Raw genomic sequence first — 20133 nt, 5'->3', positions numbered from 1 at the left:
AACCCCGGCCAGATGTGAGCGGGGCCGCGGAGCCTCCAACGCTCCCAGTACTTATTATCCAAACAGCGGCCGCCACGGATTAACTGTGTGTGTGCCCGGCGGGCAGGGAGAGCCAGCGCTGCCCTACTCCGGGCCACCCCGTGGAGCCGGCCCAGGCTGGCGGGTGCGGGAACCACTCCCAGCCCCCGGAAGTCCCTCCAGGTGTGGGGGTGGTGGGGGGCCCGAGACAAAGAGGGTTGGGAACCCTGAGTTGCTAGGTGGTGAGGATGGGCTCCAAGCAGTCCAGGGGGCACTGGTAGCCAGTGCTGTGGAATCAAGTCCCCCATCGGTGGCAGACGCCAGATATTTTCAATCAGAGGCTCTCCACGTGGGGGTCCAGGGACCACACACACAAAAAAATGCAAAGCTGTGTGTGCACACACATGTGTACACAAGTGCACTGTTAGACAGGGATGGACTTTTGTTTTGATCAGAGTCTCGGAGAGCCCCGTGATCCAAAGGTTAAGAACCCCTGGCTGGGGGTGCAGACTTTCCAGAAGACCGTGTGGCCAGGGTACAACCAGAAGGGACATCAGGATCCCGAGATCGCTATCAGCCTCTGGTTCCTTGATATGAAAAACAGGCCTTTTTCCTAACTTAACTGCACAAGCTCTAAAACGGCCTCTTTGGCCCCACCTCCCATGCTGAGAGCTGCTAGAGGTTTCTCAGGAGCTGCCCCCTCCCCCCTACCCCCGGGCCAGGCTAGTCTCCATCCTGAGTCAGAACAGATCGTTCTGGAGTCTTACCGTATGGCAAAAGAGGAAGGATCTGGCCAGAGGATCTTGGTGCTTTGCGGTGGCCATAACCCTGTTCTTGCTTCTTTCTGAGCCTCCTTCCCGCGATCTCCGCGAGCTTCATGGGTGTCACACCCGACCTGTTGGTCATTTATCACCACTGCTCCCGAAGGCCCCTCTCTCCAGCTACATGTGGACAGATGTACAAACGAGGTGCTGGTTTGGGGTGTTCCGGGCAAAGCCAGAGACCGCACCCCACTCTGCCTTGCCTTGGAAATTCCTTCCCGCCACTGCTCCCCACGTGTCTGCCCCAAAGGCTGAAAACCCAAGAGGAAAGGGGGCTGTGCGAGCCTGACACCCACCAGGCGCACAGTCTTGCCAACGGAGTGGAGAACGTGGGGATGGAGGAAGGTCCGGGTGGCCCCATGGCCGCTCCACAGAGACACCGGCAGCCCACCGGCTCCTGTGGGAACAAAAAGTGCCCTGATCCTCCGGTGGCCCTGGGGAGCGTCAAGGGCACCTCGGCAAGATCAAGTTCACATCTCCGTTGGCGACGGGGTTCCAGCTGGCGTGAGAAGACTCAGGAATCGTTCACGATCTTTGGCTTGTGTCTGAAGCTTGGCGAAACTCACCACGTCCCGGCTCCTTATCGACACAGGAAGCCCAGAGATAAGCTCGTCTTCGTTCCTGTGCGCAACACGAGGAACTTTCCTGGTCAGCAGGACCCAGGCCTAGCACACTGACTGACCTTCCGCTGGCTGCCCGCTCTGTCCTCAGATGCCCTTCTTTGGCACGGATGCTGGGGGAGAGTCCTCAGAACTCCCGCAAACCAGGATCTCCCTGAAGGCAATGGGAAAGGCCCCCACCGCAGTACCCCAGACCTTGGGGGTCCTGGACGGACACCACCACTCAGGGCGCACGAAGCCGGGCACGTGGCTTGGAAGAGAAACAGATGCAGAGATCTGCTCCCTTTCTCTACTCCAGCTGAGATAATCGAAAGACAGTTATCTTAAAGATAATCCCAAGACAGAAATCCAGAGGCCCGACGGAGAGCAGAGCCTAGAAACACAGCCACATAATGCCCCTCTGTTCCAGGGGCAGCTCCTCGTTCTAGCCCGAGGCCTTAAGTCCTGAGCCCAGGACTTAAGTCCCCACCTCAGTGGGCCTTTGTTTCCTTATCTGTAAAGCGGAGATAGGTCCAGGGTCTCTTATCTGGAACTTTATGCAGCAGATGTGTTCAGAGGAAGACGCAGACATCTTCGCAGCATCTCGCCCCGCCGGATGTTTGTGGATATTCCGCAACCCAGGAGAGATAGAACCGTGCACAGCCTCACCACTCCGCGGGTCACACCGTCTCACTATCCGGTCAAGGTCCCTCCAGTCAAACTCATCTCTGACGCCAAATGCAAATTCTCACATTGTCAGAGCTTTTTGTATCTGGGGGACTTGGGGTGAAGGGTTGTGACTCTGTAATTGTCACACGGCTGATGGGCTGACAGAGTAGACCCAAGGCATAAGGAGGTTCCTTCGTTCGTCTGGTTTGTCCGTAAGAGTCGTCATTGTAATTACGATCTGACTCCTTCTCTCCTGCTGGGTTGAGCCCCTCCCCCATCTCCCAAGAGATTAGGAAAGGGCTTACTCATATCTCTGGAGGCAGAAACCAGGAGGGTGAGGGGTGCTGATATTAAATGTGGCAATCAGAACCTGGGGTTTCCCAAGACATCCCTGAGAGACTAAAGGCTCAGGGGCATGGAGAGTTCCAGAGAAAGGGAACTGTGGTCTGAGCTGAAGCCAACAGGCACATGGGCAAAATTTCACAAGGCCGGTTCAGCCCTCGGTGAAAGAAAGAAAGTCTGTGGCCCAAACACAGAGCTAGCCAGGTCCCTAATGCTTCTCTGTCACCCACTTCATCACTGCTTTGAAACGGTAAGTAGAAAAGCCACGGTTAGCAAGCCAGGGGTGATCTTGCAGACTACTTGAGCACCCCTGAGCAACTGAAGCAGAATGCTCTCGATTCAGCAAATATCTTCCCTTTGGAAAGTCCTGGCCAGCACTGAGGACAAGAGTCATGGCCAAAACAAAAAACAAAAAAACCCCTCAAAAACTAAAAAAAAACCCAAACCCAAACAAACACAAAACAACAACAACAAAACACACACACAAAAAACCACCAACAAAAAAACATTGACGCATCAGAACCCAAAGCCAGAACCATGAGCCCCCACCCCACCCAAGATCTCTCTCTTGGTTCCCAAATACAGGCCACGCCCATTCTGGAATTCCCTAGGAGCTCACACCTCCCACACAAGATGTCTGGGCCAAACACTAGGGCTTCCTAAGCATTCCCAAGGGGCCCCACATTCTCAGACAAGGGCAGCTCATGGGATGTAAAGCCCAGAGACTCACGGGGGAAGAGAACATTCCCTAGAATCCTTCCCCAGAAGACAGCACATTCTATGTCCCCTGTTTGGCAATTCCTTCTCTCTCCCTGGGCATATCACCGCGGCTTGCTGTTTTCTCATCACGGGTAGAAAGCCATGTGACCTCGGTTAACGTCTGTAAGGCACTTGTTTCCAGATACGCACAGCCTGTCATTAGCAGCACTGCGATTTTTCCCCCCACTGTGGCCCAACATTCCGCCTCTCCCGGCTATTTTGGGCCAGGCTGCCCCGTCATCCCACAAGGGCAGAGACCAGTATTGCAAACTTCTGAATTCAGGCTCCGACGCTGGCGTCCCGCTGCCAAAGGGTGGGGGTGAAGGAGTCTCTGCAGAGATTGGAGGGTGAAGCTTAGATGGAAACTTGGCAGCCAGACCCAGCCTCCCTGGCTGCGGGCCCGAGCTCGTTGCTCCTGGATGGCAGTGCCCACGTTCTGGAAGGCTGGGGGCAGGTGGGGATCAGAACCGTCTGCAAGGACAGAACCGTCTCATCTGTGGCTTCACGGCCCTCACACCTGGAGAAGACTTCTAAGGAGGACAAGCCTTCCTCTGGAAGTCCCCCCGAACTCGATGCAGAGAGGGGCGGCCAGGGACACCTCTTGACATTTATATGGTTTCTGAGTCTCAGCAGGCATTTAATGCCCCATGCCTCGGTTTCCCCACTGCTCAGTGTTTACGCCCCTGTCTTGGAACTTCCTTTTCAGCACTTTCAGAGGCACGAACAGAGGTCACCATCAGGCAGCGTTTTGCCTGATGGATAAAATGGGAGGCCCCCTGGTGGATCACACAAGTCTAAGCCTTAACTGTGCAGTGAGTGAGTGAGGCTGTGAATAAGTAAACACATGAAGGATGATGAAAGTGAAGAATTTTTCGTCTTTTATGTAGAGCCATAGAAACAAAGGAGGAGAAAGTCTCCAGAACGCCACGGTGCAGTCTCCAATGATGCAAAAGAGGGAAGGAGAAGTAAAATCGCAGGAGGTGCACAGGAAAGCAACTTCCCGGCACCGCCTGTCCGGGAGGCAGGAAGGCAGTGTCTGTTCACAAGGGGATGCAAACACCCTCTGACCTAGAAATCTTCCTCTTCCAGGAATTTATCCTCCAGATAGGCTTATGGTTGTGCTCAAACAAGTAAGTTCAAGGATATCCCCTAAAGCATTTTCATCATGTGATAAGATCAGATACCCAAAGGGACAGCATTGGGGACCTAGTAAAATAAATAAAAGGACATCCACACAGCGGAATACTATGCAGATATTTAGAGAAGGGAAGGCCTCTCTACATAACCATACAGAAAAAGCTGTGTTATGAAGTGAAAAATGACAAACCTTACTGAAAAACGTTAACAGAGACCTAAGCAAATGGAAAAACAAATCGTGCTCTTGGGTAGAAGGCTCAACATCAGAAAAACCTCAGTTCTCTCTGAATTAATCTATAGATTTAAAGCAATTCCATTCAAAACCCCAAAAGTGAAGGGTGGATGGGATGTAGGAGGGAGGTGAGGGGGAATTGTCTCATAACACGTGAAGGTTTATTTTTTTAATGTGTATTTTATTTTTGAAAGAGAGAGACAGCATGAGCAGGGGAGGAGTGGAGATAGAGGGATACACAGAATCTGAAGCAGGTTCCAGGCTCTGAGATAGCTGTCAGCACAGAGCCCAAAGCAGGGCTCGAAACCTTGAACAGCAAGATCATGCCTAGAGCTGAAGTTGGATGCTTAACCGAATGAGCCACCCAGGTGCCCCGAAGGTAAGAGAGGTAAGAATGAGAAGAGTGGTATTGGAGTGCAGATAAGAGCCACTATACCAATACGGCGTATTAGAAAGCCCCTAAACAGACCCATGAGTATATGGAAACTTGATCTAGAACAAAAAATGGCATTGCATACATGCCAGCGGGGAAAGAATGGATTATTTCCTGAAAGCAACACTGAAATGTTGGGGCATCTGCAGAAGAAGGAATATAAATGTCCCCCCCCCAAAAAAAACCCATAAGAAAGATACACAACTTCTCAGCAATCCAAACAATGAGAAGACATTTAATGCCATCAGATTGGCAAAACGAACACACTTGATAATATTGTGGAGCGAAGGGATCTCCCACCCATTGCATATAGTTTTATTTCATTTTTGTGCAAGTTATAATAAGCATATATACTGTTGAGAGATGCATACCTGTATGCTAACATTATAAGATAAAGGATGCAAGTGATTCAAGATTGCAGTCACCTCTTGGGGTGGGAGGAGTTGGGAAGAGGGAAGAGCATAGAGAGCTTTCCGGATAGCAGGACCAGCATTTTCTCTTCCAAGATGGGAGGCATATGAAGATACAGATATCTTAGCAAAGGAAAGGTTTGAAAATAACTTAAAATAATAGTAATATATTAGTATTACTAATATATTCATATACTAATATAGTAGGGACTCAGTTTAGCATAACGGGAAACAAATGAATTCCAGAAGGGTTTGTCCCCTTTCTACCCCCCCCCCCCATGCAGAACGGAGTGTTCAGCAAATTTCCATTCCGTTTTTTAAAAAGGTGATTTAACAGATGTGTTTATGATTTGTTTGTGCGTCAGGAAAGATCTCTGACAACAGCCGCAAGAAACTAGTAATAGTGATTGCTGGGCAGGGAATGCAGAACAGAGGTGGGAGGGACACTGTGTACACAATCTGAGTTTTTTCTCTGGCACACCTGTTACCCGGCGCGGGGCCCTGCGACCTGGGATGGCTGCGCCCACGCCGAGGCTGAGGGCGCGGGCCCGCAGGGCACTGGCCTTCCTCCAGCCCTGGGACCCTTCAATGCTACCAGGCTTTGTCCATGATTTCTAAAATGGGCATCTTTGCAGGGCTTGGGGGCAGAGGGCAGGGATGTGCGTTAAAATAGCTCAGGGGCCGGGAGGGGACCGAAGAAACAGGACGAACGAGATACCCTTATTTGGGACACTCCAGCTTGCAGCCCTGAGCCCAGGGCTTTGCTCTGGAAATCGATGAGCCTTCCAACGTGGCGGATTACAAGAGCGGAGGAGAGGGGCTCTCTCTGATAAGGAGGGCGGCAGTAAGGGGTCCCCGCCTCCCGGGAGACCACAAGGGTGAGAGGGCCAAGCAAGAGGTCCTAAGACCTCAGCTGGAGAAGTGACACCCGCCTCCCGCCGCTGCCCCGCCGCCGTCCCACTACAAAGCGGTGGAAGGGGCCCGCGACTTGGGCCGCGCGACCGTCCGCGGGGCTCCCTCTCGCCCCGGCCCTGGCCCGGCTCGCTGAGCGGTAAAAACTACAACTCCCAGCAGCCTCCGCCCGCGCCGGCGCGCAGCCGCGGAGCAGAGGCTGCCGGGAGCGCGTCCCGGAGACGCGGCGAGCGAGCCGGGCGGAAGTCGCCGCCCGCTGGGTCCCGGCCCTGCCGCAGCGAGGCCCAGCCACCCGCGGGCCCCGGAGCCAGCCCGCACCGGGTGAGTGACAGCTGCGCCCGTGGCCGCCGCGCCTCTCCTCGCGACGGGCCCGCGCCGCCCCCCTCTCACCCCGCCGCGTCCTGCCCCTGGCCCTCAGCCTCCGAGAAACGGCCCCCTTCTTCCGACGGGCGGCGGACACTCCACCCTCCGACTTGTGAGACCCCTATCCTGACAGACTTGCACGACTCTCACGGGCTCTGACTAGCGCGGGACCCCAGTCCCTTCCGACTCGTGGGACTCACACGGGCTCTGGTGCAGGACACCTCCCCCTCTGACTGGTGGGACTCTCGGGACACCTCCCCCCCCGACTGGTGGGACTCACACCCCCTCCGACTCTTGGGGCACCTTCCCTCTCTGACTAGTGCAAGACACCTCCCCCTTCTGACTAGTGTGGGACATCGCCACTTCTGACCCTGCGGGGCGCGTTCCTTTCCTGACTCGTGGGACAGCTGTCCCTTCCTGCCCCACTGCTGTCTACCCTTCCTGTGATTGCCTGGCCTCTCCTCCCCTCTCAGACTGGCACTTTCCCACCCCTGCAGCACGCCAGTCCCCCAACCCAGGCCTTCCTCTCCTTCCCCTCAGCACAGCTCACCTTCCTTCCCTTTGCCCCCAAACTGCCCTCCACCCCTGCCCCCTGCCCGCTGTGGCCTGACCTTTACCCCTGGCTTCCTCACCCCTGTTGCTCGGTGCCTTTCCTTTGCCCTCTGTGCCGCCAGGCCAGGCAGGCCCCACGCGCTCCCAGTCCCCCTTCTGCCTGCCAGATACACCTTTCTCGCGAGCACCTCGGTGTCCCCAGGAAACTGGTGCCTCTCAGCACAGCAGCTCCATCTGTCGTTCTTGTGCCCGAGTGTGTGCTCGCCGGCTGTCCCTACCACGTCTTCCGCAGCGCACACACTCGGGGACGAGCATCTGCCGACATCCACCGGCTCTCGCGGGCCCTTCAGTGTAAGGACCCACACTTGGCAGGAGCCTAGAGTGTGTGCAGCCCCGCCTGGCCCGTCCTTGTCCTCGCAGGAGCTGTGTGGGGAAGCCCTTCCCGGCCGCTGCAGCCCCAGCCCGCAGGCCTCTCGGCGGGCACAGCGGGGCTCCTTCCAGAGCAGCTGGTGGCCTCCCCAGGGCCCCTCCCCGATGGCCTCAATGAGCCTTCTATTTAGGCCTCAAGGGCCCTGCTGAAAGATACATTGACGGGCCGGGCGCCTCCCGTCTGCACCCGGGAGGAGCGCCTCTCCTGTGCGGGCCCGCGTCTTCCGGGAGGGGACTCAGGTGAAGCGGAGACTTGTTCAGGCGCCGTTGGGCAGTGCCCTGGAGACAGAGGGGTCTCAGTGCTGTCACGGGGTTTCCGTCCAGGGCAGCCGCATGGCAGGGCACTGGAGACAGTCATATACCTGCGGGTGTGCGGCCGCCCCACCGTGCCCCGGGGTCCCTCGGAGGAGCTGCAGGCCTGAGCACTTGGGCCCTGTGTGAGGGGCCCTCCCTCTCCCTAGAGCCGTAGCCCAGATGCAGCGCAGGCTTCCGCGGCCCACAGCGCGTAGCAGACGTTGCTTCAAGCAACTGCTACTTGAGGAAATGTTTGCCCACGAGCCTAACTGTACGCAACCCGCCTGCTTCCTTGAGCCACAGAGGGGGTGAGGACGGACCCCGAGTGCTTCAGGGACAGGTCCCGCTCCCTGCATGTGGCCCTCGAGGCAGGCTCACAGATACATCCCCTTTCATCAGAGTCTGAAGCCTGTCTGGGCAGCTACGTGGCGGTCCCCGTGGCGACCCTATAGAGCAGGTGTGTAGCTCCTCGAAGGGACTAGCTTGGTCCAGGGTCCCGGAATGGATCAGCACTGGGACAGGGAGTCTGCCGCTGGGTTTGCAGACATGCGTGGGGTGGTACCTGGGGCCCTGGAAAGACAGTTCAAAAAGTGCCTCTTTCCTTTCACAAACACCCTGGACGGTGGAGATTTTCTGGAAGGCTGTGGTTAAACAGCAACGCTGAGGGAACGTAAAACGTTTATTTTGGTGTTGATTTTCCTTCTTGGGAAACCAAGACAATTACTTAGAAACAGAGAAATCCCAATCGTAGAGCAATCTGGGGGTACATTCCGTTTTCTCTTTTGGTCTGCGCTTCCTTTGACTCCCACTTGTTTATCTGTAATCAATGCAGGAATTAAGGGGGACTCGCAGCTTGGGGTTCCCAAGCAGAGCGCCCTTCTGTCTGTGTTCAGCCGGGAGAACAAGCCGGGGGGCCCGACGCAGGAGTGGGGATTCGGACGGCATTGTGCCCACACCGGTGACAGGGTGGAAGCGACTGTCAGATCAGAGCACAACCGGAATGGCCCGTGGGGTCCGGCAGGGCTGCCGCTGACTGCGCCCCGGGGGCCAGGCACTGAGCGGAGCGGGAGGGAAGGTGGGCCGGGCAGGTGCGACCCCACCGTCCACAGGAGCAGGCCGTGATTTGGGTGGATGGTGGGGCTCTTATCACATCCCCTTAGTTTCACGCTGTCTGGAAAACAGCCCTGATAACAAGTAGTGTTGTTGGGCCGCCGCTCTCCACCCGAAGGGTGACTTTTTGCTGAAATTCCTCCTGAAACATGAGCTCGATGGTACAAATCCGTCCACGCGGCCCTCCTGTGATGTGTAAATAGACACAGCGGAAGCTCTGAAGCTGTGCATGGGGGGTCCTGGCCCCGGGGAAGCTGGAGCACCTTTCCCTGTTCCCCTTCTGTGGTCGGCAGAACACCGGCCCCGAGATGTCCACGCCCCAGCCCCCGGGACCTGCAGGTGCCTCATGTGGCAGAGGGGGCGAAGGGAGCAGATGGAATCGGGGTGCCACCCAGCTGCCCTTGAAATAGGAAGTGCATCTGGGACGACCCAGGTGAGCCCAGTGTAGTCCCAGGGCACGTGGGCGCAGAGTCAGGCGAGCAGCGGGGAGGGGGTGCGGGGCTCAGAGAGACGCGGCATTGCTGCTTTGGGGGTGAGGAGCGCGGGCATCTCTAGAAGTTGGAACCGTCGAGGAAGCGGCTTCTCCCTGGAGCCTCTGAGGGAGCGCAGCCCTGGATTTTAGCCCAGCGGGACCGTCAGACGGCTGTCCCGCAGGCCTGTGACACAAGTGTGCAGCGTCCAAGCGCCACACCTGGTCCCCGCAGCCGTAGACACTCACTCCTCTCAGCTAGTGGACTGTGAACAAGCACACGGCTGGAAAAGTTGTTCTGAACTGTATTTAACCTGACTCAGGAGGCAGCTGTGAGTGCCTGCTGTATGCAGGGAAAGGGGGCAGGAGACCTGACTCAGGAGGCAGCTGTGAGTGCCTGCTGTATGCAGGGAAAGGGGGCAGGAGACCTGACTCAGGAGGCAGCTGTGAGTGTCTGCTGTATGCAGGGAAAGGGGGCAGGAGACCTGACTCAGGAGGCAGCTGTGAGTGCCTGTTGTATGCAGGGAAAGGGGGTGGGAGACCTGACTAAGGAGGAGTTGTGAGTGCCTGCTGTATGCAGAGAAAGGGGGTGGGAGATGCAGAATTTAGTAGGATCCAGAATGTGGGCCTTTAAGAAAATGATCTGGGGCGAGGGCCTCAGTCCCCAAAGCTCATGCTTGGCCACTGTGACTTTTTCCTTCTGGTTTCTTGTGCCTCTCCCTCCTCCCCTCTGCCCCGTACAAATTTGAAATGCAGTTTCCTTGCTGAGTGCAAGGCAGAAGAATGCTGTGAACCAGGTAACATTTTCCGGGAGCCTGGCCCCCAGTGGTGTTTCACGTTCGCGTCCCTGACTCATCCGGCACTTGTTCCTGGAGCCGCCCGGAGCCTCGAGCCCTCCCCGCGGTGCTGGTCACTCTGAGGAGCGCAGGGCCAGCGGGCTCAGCTCTTTACTCCAACCAGGAAGTGCACGGTGGCAGCGGGCGCTGCCTGGACGTGCGCTCTCTTGGGACCTTCAGTTCGGAGACCAGAGACGGTGCTGGGGAAGGGGAGGCCGCACTGTGCAGGAGGGCGGCCCGAGGGGGGGGCAGGGCTCCAGGGGGAGGCAGAGGAGGCCTCCTTATCTCCCGCCGCGCTCGCTCCCTGCCCTTCCTGGATCCTGAAAGGGAGGAGTTTGGGTCTGGCAACGGCAGCTGTTTGTTCTGGCACCTGTCACACACCTGTCCTGAGGGAGGCGGAGAGGAGACCCGCGTGGCTGTGGGCTCTGTCGGGAGTGGCTGCCACCTTGCGTCTCAGCTTCGTGTAGAGTCCCGTGGCGGCTGGAAGATGGCCCCGGAAGGTAGGGGTGGCCGCGCTCTCCTGGGGCTCGGCCGGGAGCGTCTCCCTGGCAGTGCCTGGAGTCCCGAATCCAGGGACCCACTTGGGAGGGGACAGACCCAGTGTCACACCTCGTTGCTTTGGGCCTGTGCTGCAAGGAAGTGCTGGTGACAGAAACCAGAAATGTAGGCGAGGCAGGGAGCCACTCTGGACACCTGTCATACAGAGAGAGGGTGGGGAAGGCAGTGAGGACCGGAGCCCCGGCGGGGGGGGAGGGGGGGGAGGTTGTCCCCCACCCCCACTCCGGGTGGCTCTTTCCTGCCGAGTGGCTGGTGCAGGGGAAGGGAGGCCAGCAAGGGTGCGGTCCCCCAGGTTTCTGAAGGGAGAGGGCAGGCCCACCAGAGCGGAGATCCTGGGACCTTTTACCGTAGCACCTGGGTTCTGATTTCCCGATCGTGTAGGGTCAGCCCGTTACGCTGCAGATGGTGGAGCTGACAACCTTGTCACAATAAAGCAAACGTTTAAACTGCCCAGAGCTTTGCAGAGCGCGGGCAAGGAGCAAGCCTGCCCAGGCCCTTCTGGGGACCTTTCTGTCCGTTTTACTGTCGCCCTCATGGTGCGTTTCTGCTGGTGTTCATGGCTGGACATTGGGGTTGTGTTGTGTAGTTGTGGTTTTCCTTTGAATACAAATGCAGGCTCCCACTCCTGACCAGGACCCTGGCAGCAAGACCCACGGGTGCCATCAGGTCTGGGTGCTGAGCCAGCCTGGGGTTGGGGGAGCAAGTGGAAAGACACCTGATTTTACCTTCACAAAATACAAGTGATTCCTGGGACATGAACGGGGGGCTGTCTTCAGAGGTCAGGCTTTGACGCAGAGAGAAATTACCCTGGGTGTGAAGCTAAAGGAATTTTTTGGAAGGCACGCAGGGTTCCAGTGTCGTTATCCTGTTCACAGAAGGTGCTGGGGCCCCAGGCTCTCTCCCTGCCGCTCAGGTTAGGACCCCGCCTGGCGGGGCAGAGCCCCTTCTCTCCGGGAGCTCAGAATGCTCCCGCCGTACCGCCGGCCTCTGCTGTAGCCACGTCGCAGGAGGCAGCGCGGAGGTCGGTGTGTGTTCCTGGGCTCTGCCGTGACCGAGCGCCACAGCACGGCTGAGACGCACCTGCGTTTGTTCTCTCAATGCTGAGGCCAGAAAGCCGGTGTCCGATCGCTGGGCGGACATCAAGGTGTGAGCAGCTGTGTGCTCCCTCCGAGGGCCGAAGGGGATGGCTGGCCTGGCCTCTTCCCGTGTCTGGGGGCCCTGGGCGCTTCTTGGCTGTGGCCACGTCAGTCCCCTCTCTGCCTTGGTAGTCACGGTCCTCTGTCATTATCACATCCCCCTCTGCCTCCTTTTGTGAGGACACTCGTGGCTGCACTCAGGGCCCACCTGGGTCTCCCGCATCTCAAGGTCCTTCACTTAGTTGCATCTGCAGAGGCTTTATTGACAAATAAGGGGGCACTCGCAGGTTCAGGGTGAGGCCTGGATACCTCCGGGCGTCCCCAGGAGGGTGGGGGAGCGGGTCCTTCACCATAGACAGGGAGGGGCAGGAGGGGACAGGGACAGCAGAAGCATCACTGTCATGGCACAGCCAGGGACTTCCGGATGGTTCTATGTGGTCAGAGAGGTTGGCATCCCAGGCAGAAGCATCACATCCAGGGGTTTGGCTCATTGGCTGTGGAATTGTAAACAGCCAGCACTGTGCGGTGCACGTGTGTGTGTGTGTGTGTGTGTGCGCGCGTGTGCGTGTGAGGCTGAGGAGTTTGTCCGTTAGTGGGAAAGCTTTAGAATCTAGTAAAGAGAGTTAATCTACATTCGGTTTAGGAAAATTGTTCTATCGCTTGTGTGGAGGAGGGGCTGGGAGGGTCCAGAGCAGGGACCCGCACGCGGTTTCTGTGGACGCACGGTCCTTATGCTTGGCCTTCGGGCTGCACAGTCGTCGACATTGCCGCCGGGCTCAGTGCTTCCTTCTCGTCCCGCTTACCTACACAGCTGGGCCCCCGCGCAGGGCGCTAAGGTGCTAGCACTGTTCCGTCTCGGTTTACACGGAGGGAGCTGAGGCCCAGGGGACCGAGGTTGGGCAGCTGATGGGTGGCAGAATGCAGGTGGGACCCGGACAGTCCGATCACCAGGAGGCCAAGGGGAGACGGCAGCAGGTGGAGGCCGTGGGGGCGGGACCCAAATCCAGAGCCGGTGCGCCGACCAGACCCCTGAGGGGAGAGAAGGCCGCCTGCTGGCTCCCAGGGTGGCTTCTGAGGGCTGGCAGTGCCCTCGGCCTGCTCTGCACATTCCTGAGGGAGCCCGTCCTGGTGCCGGCGGGCAGAGGGGCCCCGCGGTCAGGGAAGAGGTGCAGGCCGGGAGGTGTGGGGAGCCTGCACTGTACCTGTTCTGCCCTCGGAGACCGAGCTCACCTCAGGGAAGATTCGGGAGAAGACGTGGGAGGCAGGGAAGGAGCTGTGGGCTCACTGTCCCTCTGGCAGGAGGTGCAGCTGGGCGACATGGAGCACCCCGGAGGGAAGGAGGGGCCCAGCGGCCGAGGACGATTGCTCCTCCAGGATGGTGAGGGGCGGAGGGACAGAGGTGTCACAGGCTGGGGATTCTCACGGCTAATCACTCAGACACGGTATTTCCTGGGCGCGTTCAGTGTCCCTGAGAGTATAATGTGCAGATCAAATGGCCACTCAGGTGGCTGACTTGGACACATAGGTAGATGGTGGAGAAGGAACCAGAAAAGCAGGCATAACTCAACGGTCCCCAAGCAGCAGGAGTGGCCTCTTCTCTCCAGACCCCCTGGACCAGGGCCAGGTGCATGGGAGGGGTGGCCCTGTGGGCTCTGCCTGGGGCCCCTGGTCACCTGCAGGAAGCCAGCGGGCAGGAGATGTGACAAGATGGCCAGGGGCAGGATGGCACCAGGAGTGGAGGGAGGGGCAGGCTGGGGGCCAGGAGGAGGGCACGTCACAATGGTGACACCTGGCAGGCATTGTGTGCACCTCCCCTGAGGCCAGTGTGACAGCGGCCGGATGCAGGGCTGTGGGTTTGCGTAGGACTAAGGTGGGGCCTGGGGTGGGGTTGAGGGGCCGTTGACGACCTGGGTGTGCTTTCGTTCCTTCGCAGATACATGTGGGGTTTCCACTGTTTGCCCTGCTGCCAGCCAGGAGTGTAAGCTCACAGCGGTCAATCCCTGCCCCCTGGCACCATGGCAGCGCAGAAGTGACCACAGGAGTTGCTGAGGGCGGTGGGGAGAAGGGGCGGGATGCCGTGGTAGAGAGAGGGCAGGCACCCAAGGGCCGTCCCTGGGGGGGTGGACGGCCCGTCTTTCCAAGGAGCCGACACTTTAGAAAACTCCTGAAACGTGAGGCAGCCACGCAGAGAGGCAAGAGCATCCTGGTGGGGGGAGAGCAAGCCCCAGCCGGGGGTGCGGGAGGGCCACAGTGGCTGGTCAGCCAGCGGAGGGGTGAGGTCTGGGCAGGGTCCGCGCAGCAGCGGGGGTTTACTCCCGGAGCACGCAGTGACACGGTCCAATCCCCCGTGTGGCTGTAGCAGGTCTGCGGGGCAAGCAGGTCATTGGGGAGGGTGGTGGCAGCAGATGGGTGTTGGTTGGAGGGGGTGGGTGGCCTGACTGCCAGGTATCCGGCTGGAGCCACCTGCCTGGAGGGAGGGGCTGCCGTGGAGGGAGGGGCCTGCCTGGGCCCTTCAGGGTGGTGGTAGTTCTCATGCAGCAAAAGGCATCTCCCGGGGTTCTGATGGAAATTTGGACCCTGGCAGCTGAGAATATGGTGGCTCTCCTGTCACCTGTGGGAGGAGTTGGGTGGGGGAGGAGTCTGGGGAGAGGAAGCAAGAATTAGTTGGAAATAGTAAGTTCAGAAAGCCCCGGCTTGGCGGCTGCCTGGAGATGGACGCTGGTCTGGGGCCGCCATGGCCACGCCAGCCAGGCTGCTGTGGTCCGTGCCGGGGACGTAAGCAGGGGTCAGGTGGTGACGAGCCACAGTTCCTGGCCGCCGCCCGGCTGTGGTGCTGCCCCCGGGGAGTGGGCCAGGGTCCCACAGCTCCAGGCCGAGAGAGTCCATGAGACTCTGGTCCCTCCATCATTTGCATCACTGGAAGCGTGCCAGGGACAGACCTTGCAGAAACAGAAGTATTTCTGCCTGGTTGACATCTGTCTTGTCCTCCTATCGAATATCACAGCTGCCCGGCCCAGGGGGAGTGCGCACACGTCTGCTTTGTGCCCTATCTTGGAGCACTGGACTCAGATGAACATGCTGATAACTGTGTGCTGTGACATTGGGCGGGCAGTGGCAGATGCCACGGAAGGGGACATGGGGTGTGCTGTCGGGAGCAGAGCCCTTGGGGCGGGCTTCTCGAGTGAGGCGGCATTTGATGAGAATACAGCTCTGGAGCCTGGCCCGCCCTGACCCCTCGGCACCCCTCCCCCTCCCGCACCCCCTGCTGCTCCCTCTTTTCTGAGCTTGTAAAGCACTAGCCTCCACAGAATCACCCTTGAGCTTTCTGTCCTGCCAGTTGAGACGAAGGGTAGGGGAGAGTTTTGCTTTGGAAAGACTTCTCATCTTGCTGAATGAGAGAAACAACGATCCTGCTGGAGTCGGGGTTTGGTTAAGCCAAGGGAACGGCCACAGCCACAGAGCCGGGGCAGTCCGTTCTGGGTGCCTTCAGGCCGTCACAGCTTTGGGAAACTGCTGACCTCTCTCTTCTCTTTCTCTGGGTGCCCAGGTCCCGCCCGCCCTTCAGTCTGATGCCTGTCCAGCCCTCCAACCACCTGGAATGGAATGAGTCTATGCACTCCCTCCGGATAAGTGTGGGGGGCCTTCCGGTGCTGGCGTCCATGACCAAGGCGGCCGACCCCCGCTTCCGCCCCCGCTGGAAGGTGATCCTGCCGTCCTTCATGGGCGCTGCCGTCCTCTGGCTGCTCTACTCTCACCGCCCACCCCCAGGCAGGCCCCCCGCACCCAACGCCCACAACTGGAGGCTCGGCCGGGCGCCCGCGCACCAGTACAATGACACCTACCCCCTGTCTGCCCCCCAGAGGGCGCCAGGTGGCACTCGGTACCGAATTGCGGTTATTGCTGACTTGGACACGGAGTCAAGAGCCCAAGAGGAAAATACCTGGTTCAGTTACCTGAAGAAGGGCTATCTGATCCTGTCAGACAGCGGGGACCAGGTGGCCGTGGAGTGGGACAAAGGCCACGAGGTCGTTGAGTCCCACCTGGCTGAAAGGGGGCGGGGCATGGAGCTGTCTGAACTGATCGTCTTCAATGGGAGGCTCTACTCTGTGGACGACCGGACAGGTGTCATCTACCAGATTGAGGGCACCAAGGCAGTGCCCTGGGTGATTCTGTCCGACGGCGATGGGACCGTGGAGAAAGGTAGGTCAACCCCCCTCCTGGCCTTGGCTGAGGTGTGGGGGGCCAACTTTGGGCCGGCTCTCTGCCACTCTGCCTGGTCGGCTTGGCGCGTGTGCGGTAAACGTGACCGGGAGGGACCACCGGGAAGAGCCGTGTCTCTCCTGCCCCTACCCATGCGCCACCTCCCCGATCCCGAGCTGGGAGTGAAGCCCTATGGGGCCTCGGAGCACACAGCTTCCAGCAGTAGGAGCTCTTTCCCAGAGGACTGGCCGTGAAGCAGGCTCCTTCCCAGGACTAGTCTGAGAGCCCCATCCACTGCTGCGCCTGGTGACCCCGGAGCGAGGCCTTTCATACACCTTCAGGGGGTGTTCAGAGCTCAGGGGTGGCCCCCTGAGTGTCTTACCTTTTTTTTTTTTAATGTTTTATTTATTTCTAGGAGAGAGAGAGAGAGACAGCGTGAGCAGGGGAGGGTCAGAGAGAGAGGGAGTCACAGACTGAAACAGGCTCCAGGCTCTGAGCTGGCAGTCAGCACAGAGCCCGACGCGNGGAGGGTCAGAGAGAGAGGGAGTCACAGACTGAAACAGGCTCCAGGCTCTGAGCTGGCAGTCAGCACAGAGCCCGACGCGGGGCTCGAACCCAGGAACCGCGAGATCATGACCTAAGCGAAAGTCGGACGCCTAACCGACTAAGCCACCCAGGCGCCCCTGAGTGTCTTACCTTTAAAGCTGCGGTGTCTGATTGCTCTTATTTTGAACCGAGGCCTTATTGAAAAGGTTGGGCTGCCTGGCACCCCTTCTTGAACCCAGCCGAGGTGGGGGGGGTCTGTGTGTAGGAGTGACCTCACTGGAGTGGGTCCTGCGCTCAGAAACCAGCTGTCACCCACTGCTCCGTTGTCCCGGAAAGGAGTTACCACTGTCGGCCCGTGGGGAGCACAGAGAGAGCAAGCCAGAGCAGCCAGGGGGGAGTTGACAAAGGGGTGTGCCCTCTGGGAGCCAAGTGGCTGCCTCTCTGAGGTCAGCAGGAAGTAGCCGGGCCGGGGGGCGCGGGGTCCGCCAGCCCTCCCCCAGGGGTGAAACCCCTCCGTAGCCTTGGGCAGTTGGCAGGGAGCTGTCTCGGCCGAGGCTTTAGGAAAAACATCGGGAGCCCATTTCCTGCCTCGGTCTGTCAGTGTCTGTGGGCAGCCCTTGCAGTTCTGGTCTTGCCCGATGGATCAGGAAGAAAGCGGAGTAACAGGAGCCTTGGGTCGGGTCATCAGAAGGGACCAGAGACCTGATAAAGGGAGAGGGTCTCAGCCTGGAAATGACCTGGGAGGTTGATGTCCCTGGGACCACAGGGCCGCCAGCGGGTTCCTCCAGAGCCACCTGCAGAGCATCTGGAGGCCGCGGCCCTGGGTCCTCGGGGCCAGCTCGCAGGACGTGTGCGGAAGGAAGCAGGCACGACATAGGGCACGGGGCGTGGGGGTGGCTCTCCCATCCGCACATTCCGCGTGCGCTGCAGCCTCAGTTGGCCTCACGGAAGGAGACCTGCCCAAGGAGATAAGCACGCCGGTCAGAGTGGACGGGGACCCCCGCCAGCCCCTCAGCTCTGGCCGCTGGTGCTTCACGTCTGCTCAACAGGCGCCAGGCGCGGTAGCAAAGACAGAGGTCGCTCTCTGCCCTGATAACCACTCCAGGTGCTTCCGCTTGCCCAGGGCGGGGGGTGATCCTCAGGTCGGGGCGCAGCTTGAGAAACAGTTTGGGGAGCAGAGGAGATTGGCCAGTGGAGCGACAGGTGAGGCACCAGTGGCAGGAGCCGTTAGCATCAGGTTAGGACAGGTGTCTCAGCAGAGGCTCCCTGGATCGAGAGGCCGCAGAGAAGGTGCCGGGTGTTGTGGGAGGGGGAGCAGCAGGCAGGGGGCAGGTGCCTCACTGCTGACCCTCTGGGGAGGGGCCCTGAGCCAGACTCTTCCCTGCTCTCGTCATCGCCTCACGTGACGCCAGACCCCACAGGAAGCCGGGGAGCCGAGGGGTGGCTGTCTTCTCAGGCGCTTCCCCGCGTCTCCTTGTCCCCAGGCTTCAAAGCCGAGTGGCTGGCGGTGAAGGACGAGCACCTGTATGTGGGCGGCCTGGGCAAGGAGTGGACCACCAGCACGGGGGAGGTGGTGAACCAGAACCCCGAGTGGGTGAAGGTGGTGGGCTGCAAGGGCAGCGTGGACCACGAGAACTGGGTGTCCAGCTACAATGCTCTGCGCGCCGCCGCCGGGATCCAGCCGCCAGGTAAGGGCCTGGCCCCCACAGGGCATCTCCCGGGCATCTCCCGGGGTGCTGCGTGCGCACCTTCTCTGGGCCGGGCGTGCGCGTGCAGAGCACAGCCCGGCGCTGGGGATTTGTGCCCCAGTGCGCCAGTGCTGCTCGCTCCTCCGTCCCCTCACTGTCCCCGTCGGGTGGCCTCCTGCTGTCTCAGACCCCAGCCCCTCCGTGCGAGCTCTGCTGGCCGTTCCCCGCGGGTGGGGCCGGGGCCTCGCCCTGACCAGCTGGAAGCCTGGCGCACCCGGCTCTGGCCCTTCCTCGCCTTCCAGGAGTGTGCCGGGCTGGCGGTGGGGGCCGGGGTGCTCCGAGCGGCCAGGCAGCTGGCCCAGGCTTGGGGGCGTGGCGCTGAGGACGTTGCTTGGCCCCCAGACGGGAGGGGGTGCTGCCTCCTCTTCAGCCTCGAGGGAGCGCCTCCCCCAGCCCCGATCCCTTCCTCACAAGTCCAACCTGCTGGTCGTCTCGCGCCTTCCCCTGGGCTCGCTCTTTGTTCTCCCTGGTTAGCAGCAGAGCAGACAGAGCCCCCGGCCACACGTGCCCAGGACGCTCTCCGTCCTGCTTTCCCGTCTTTGTCCCTCTGGGTGACGGAGGACGAGGACCGATGGAGGGTCCTGCAGGAAGCAGCGAGGCCTCAATAGGACGGAGCGGGGACGCTCCCGACGCCGGGCCGGGCCGCCTCGCGCAGTCGGCAGTGGGGAAGGAGGCACTGCGGACGCCCAACTGTGTGGTGGGGGGTCCTGCCTGGACGCTGGCCTTGGGGGGGTGGGCAGCCTGGTGACCCGGGTCTGTCGTGTGCCCCCAGGCTACCTCATTCATGAGTCGGCGTGCTGGAGCGACACGCTGCAGCGCTGGTTCTTCCTGCCGCGCCGCGCCAGCCACGAGCGCTACAGCGAGAAGGACGACGAGCGCAAGGGCACCAACCTGCTCCTGAGCGCCACCCAGGACTTCAGCGACATCTCCGTCAGCCACGTGGGCACCGTGGTCCCCACGCATGGCTTCTCTTCCTTCAAGTTCATCCCCGACACGGACGACCAGATCATTGTGGCCCTCAAGTCCGAGGAGGACGCGGGCCAAGTGGCCACCTACATCCTGGCCTTCACGCTGGACGGCCGCTTCCTGCTGCCGGAGACCAAGATCGGCAACGTGAAGTACGAAGGGATAGAGTTTATTTAAATTCAGACCAGCAAGGCCGAGCGGTGTACGGTTTTTGGCTCCATCAGGACTCACGTTTTATAAAATCCAGAGGATTGCACTTTTCCATGGGGTTTTGTGTTTGCTTTTTTTTTTTTCCCCCTTTTCAGAGCTCAGGTGTGTGTGTGGTTCAGAGACCCTCCCCCCAGAACAGGGAGCTCAGCCCCGGGCGCGTGCAGTGGCGGGAGGGGGATTCCGCGGTGCTGGGAAATGGGCCGGTGGGGGACAGCTCCCCATGGCCACCGGTTCTGTGCACCGCCCCCTGGTGGTGGGAGCTGGTCCCTGCGGGCATCCTAACCTGGGGCCCCTCCTGACATGCGGCCAGCCCCCCTTCCAGTGTGCCTCCCTTTCTCTCAATCCCTTTGTTCTTTCGTTCAATAAACGTTTCTTGAGCTCCTA

At 59.7% G+C, this 20133-nt stretch overlaps 1 protein-coding gene across 3 annotated transcripts; it reads left to right on the top strand.

Annotated features, from left to right (window-relative positions):
* The first annotated feature begins 6555 nt into the window (after positions 1-6555).
* CANT1 (calcium activated nucleotidase 1) lies at positions 6556-20133 on the top strand. Of its 3 annotated transcripts, none has more exons than XM_039226332.1 (4): positions 6556-6653; positions 15627-16279; positions 18310-18513; positions 19346-20133. In XM_039226332.1, exons 2-4 carry the CDS (start codon positions 15649-15651, stop codon positions 19714-19716), a joined length of 1206 nt encoding a protein of 401 aa, XP_039082263.1. In that variant the 5' UTR covers positions 6556-6653; positions 15627-15648; the 3' UTR covers positions 19717-20133. The 3 variants fall into 3 exon arrangements, with proteins under 3 accessions (XP_039082263.1, XP_039082264.1, XP_039082265.1); XM_039226333.1 differs by lacking the exon at positions 6556-6653 and adding an exon at positions 6683-6807; XM_039226334.1 differs by lacking the exon at positions 6556-6653 and adding an exon at positions 15125-15148.

Source organism: Hyaena hyaena, unplaced genomic scaffold (genome assembly GCF_003009895.1).
Source record: "Hyaena hyaena isolate Hyena2069 unplaced genomic scaffold, ASM300989v1 scaffold_21, whole genome shotgun sequence".
In the NCBI taxonomy this organism is placed as follows: Eukaryota; Metazoa; Chordata; class Mammalia; order Carnivora; family Hyaenidae; genus Hyaena; species Hyaena hyaena.
Note: the sequence above shows the minus strand (reverse complement) of the source record. Positions and strands in the feature narration are given on the sequence as shown.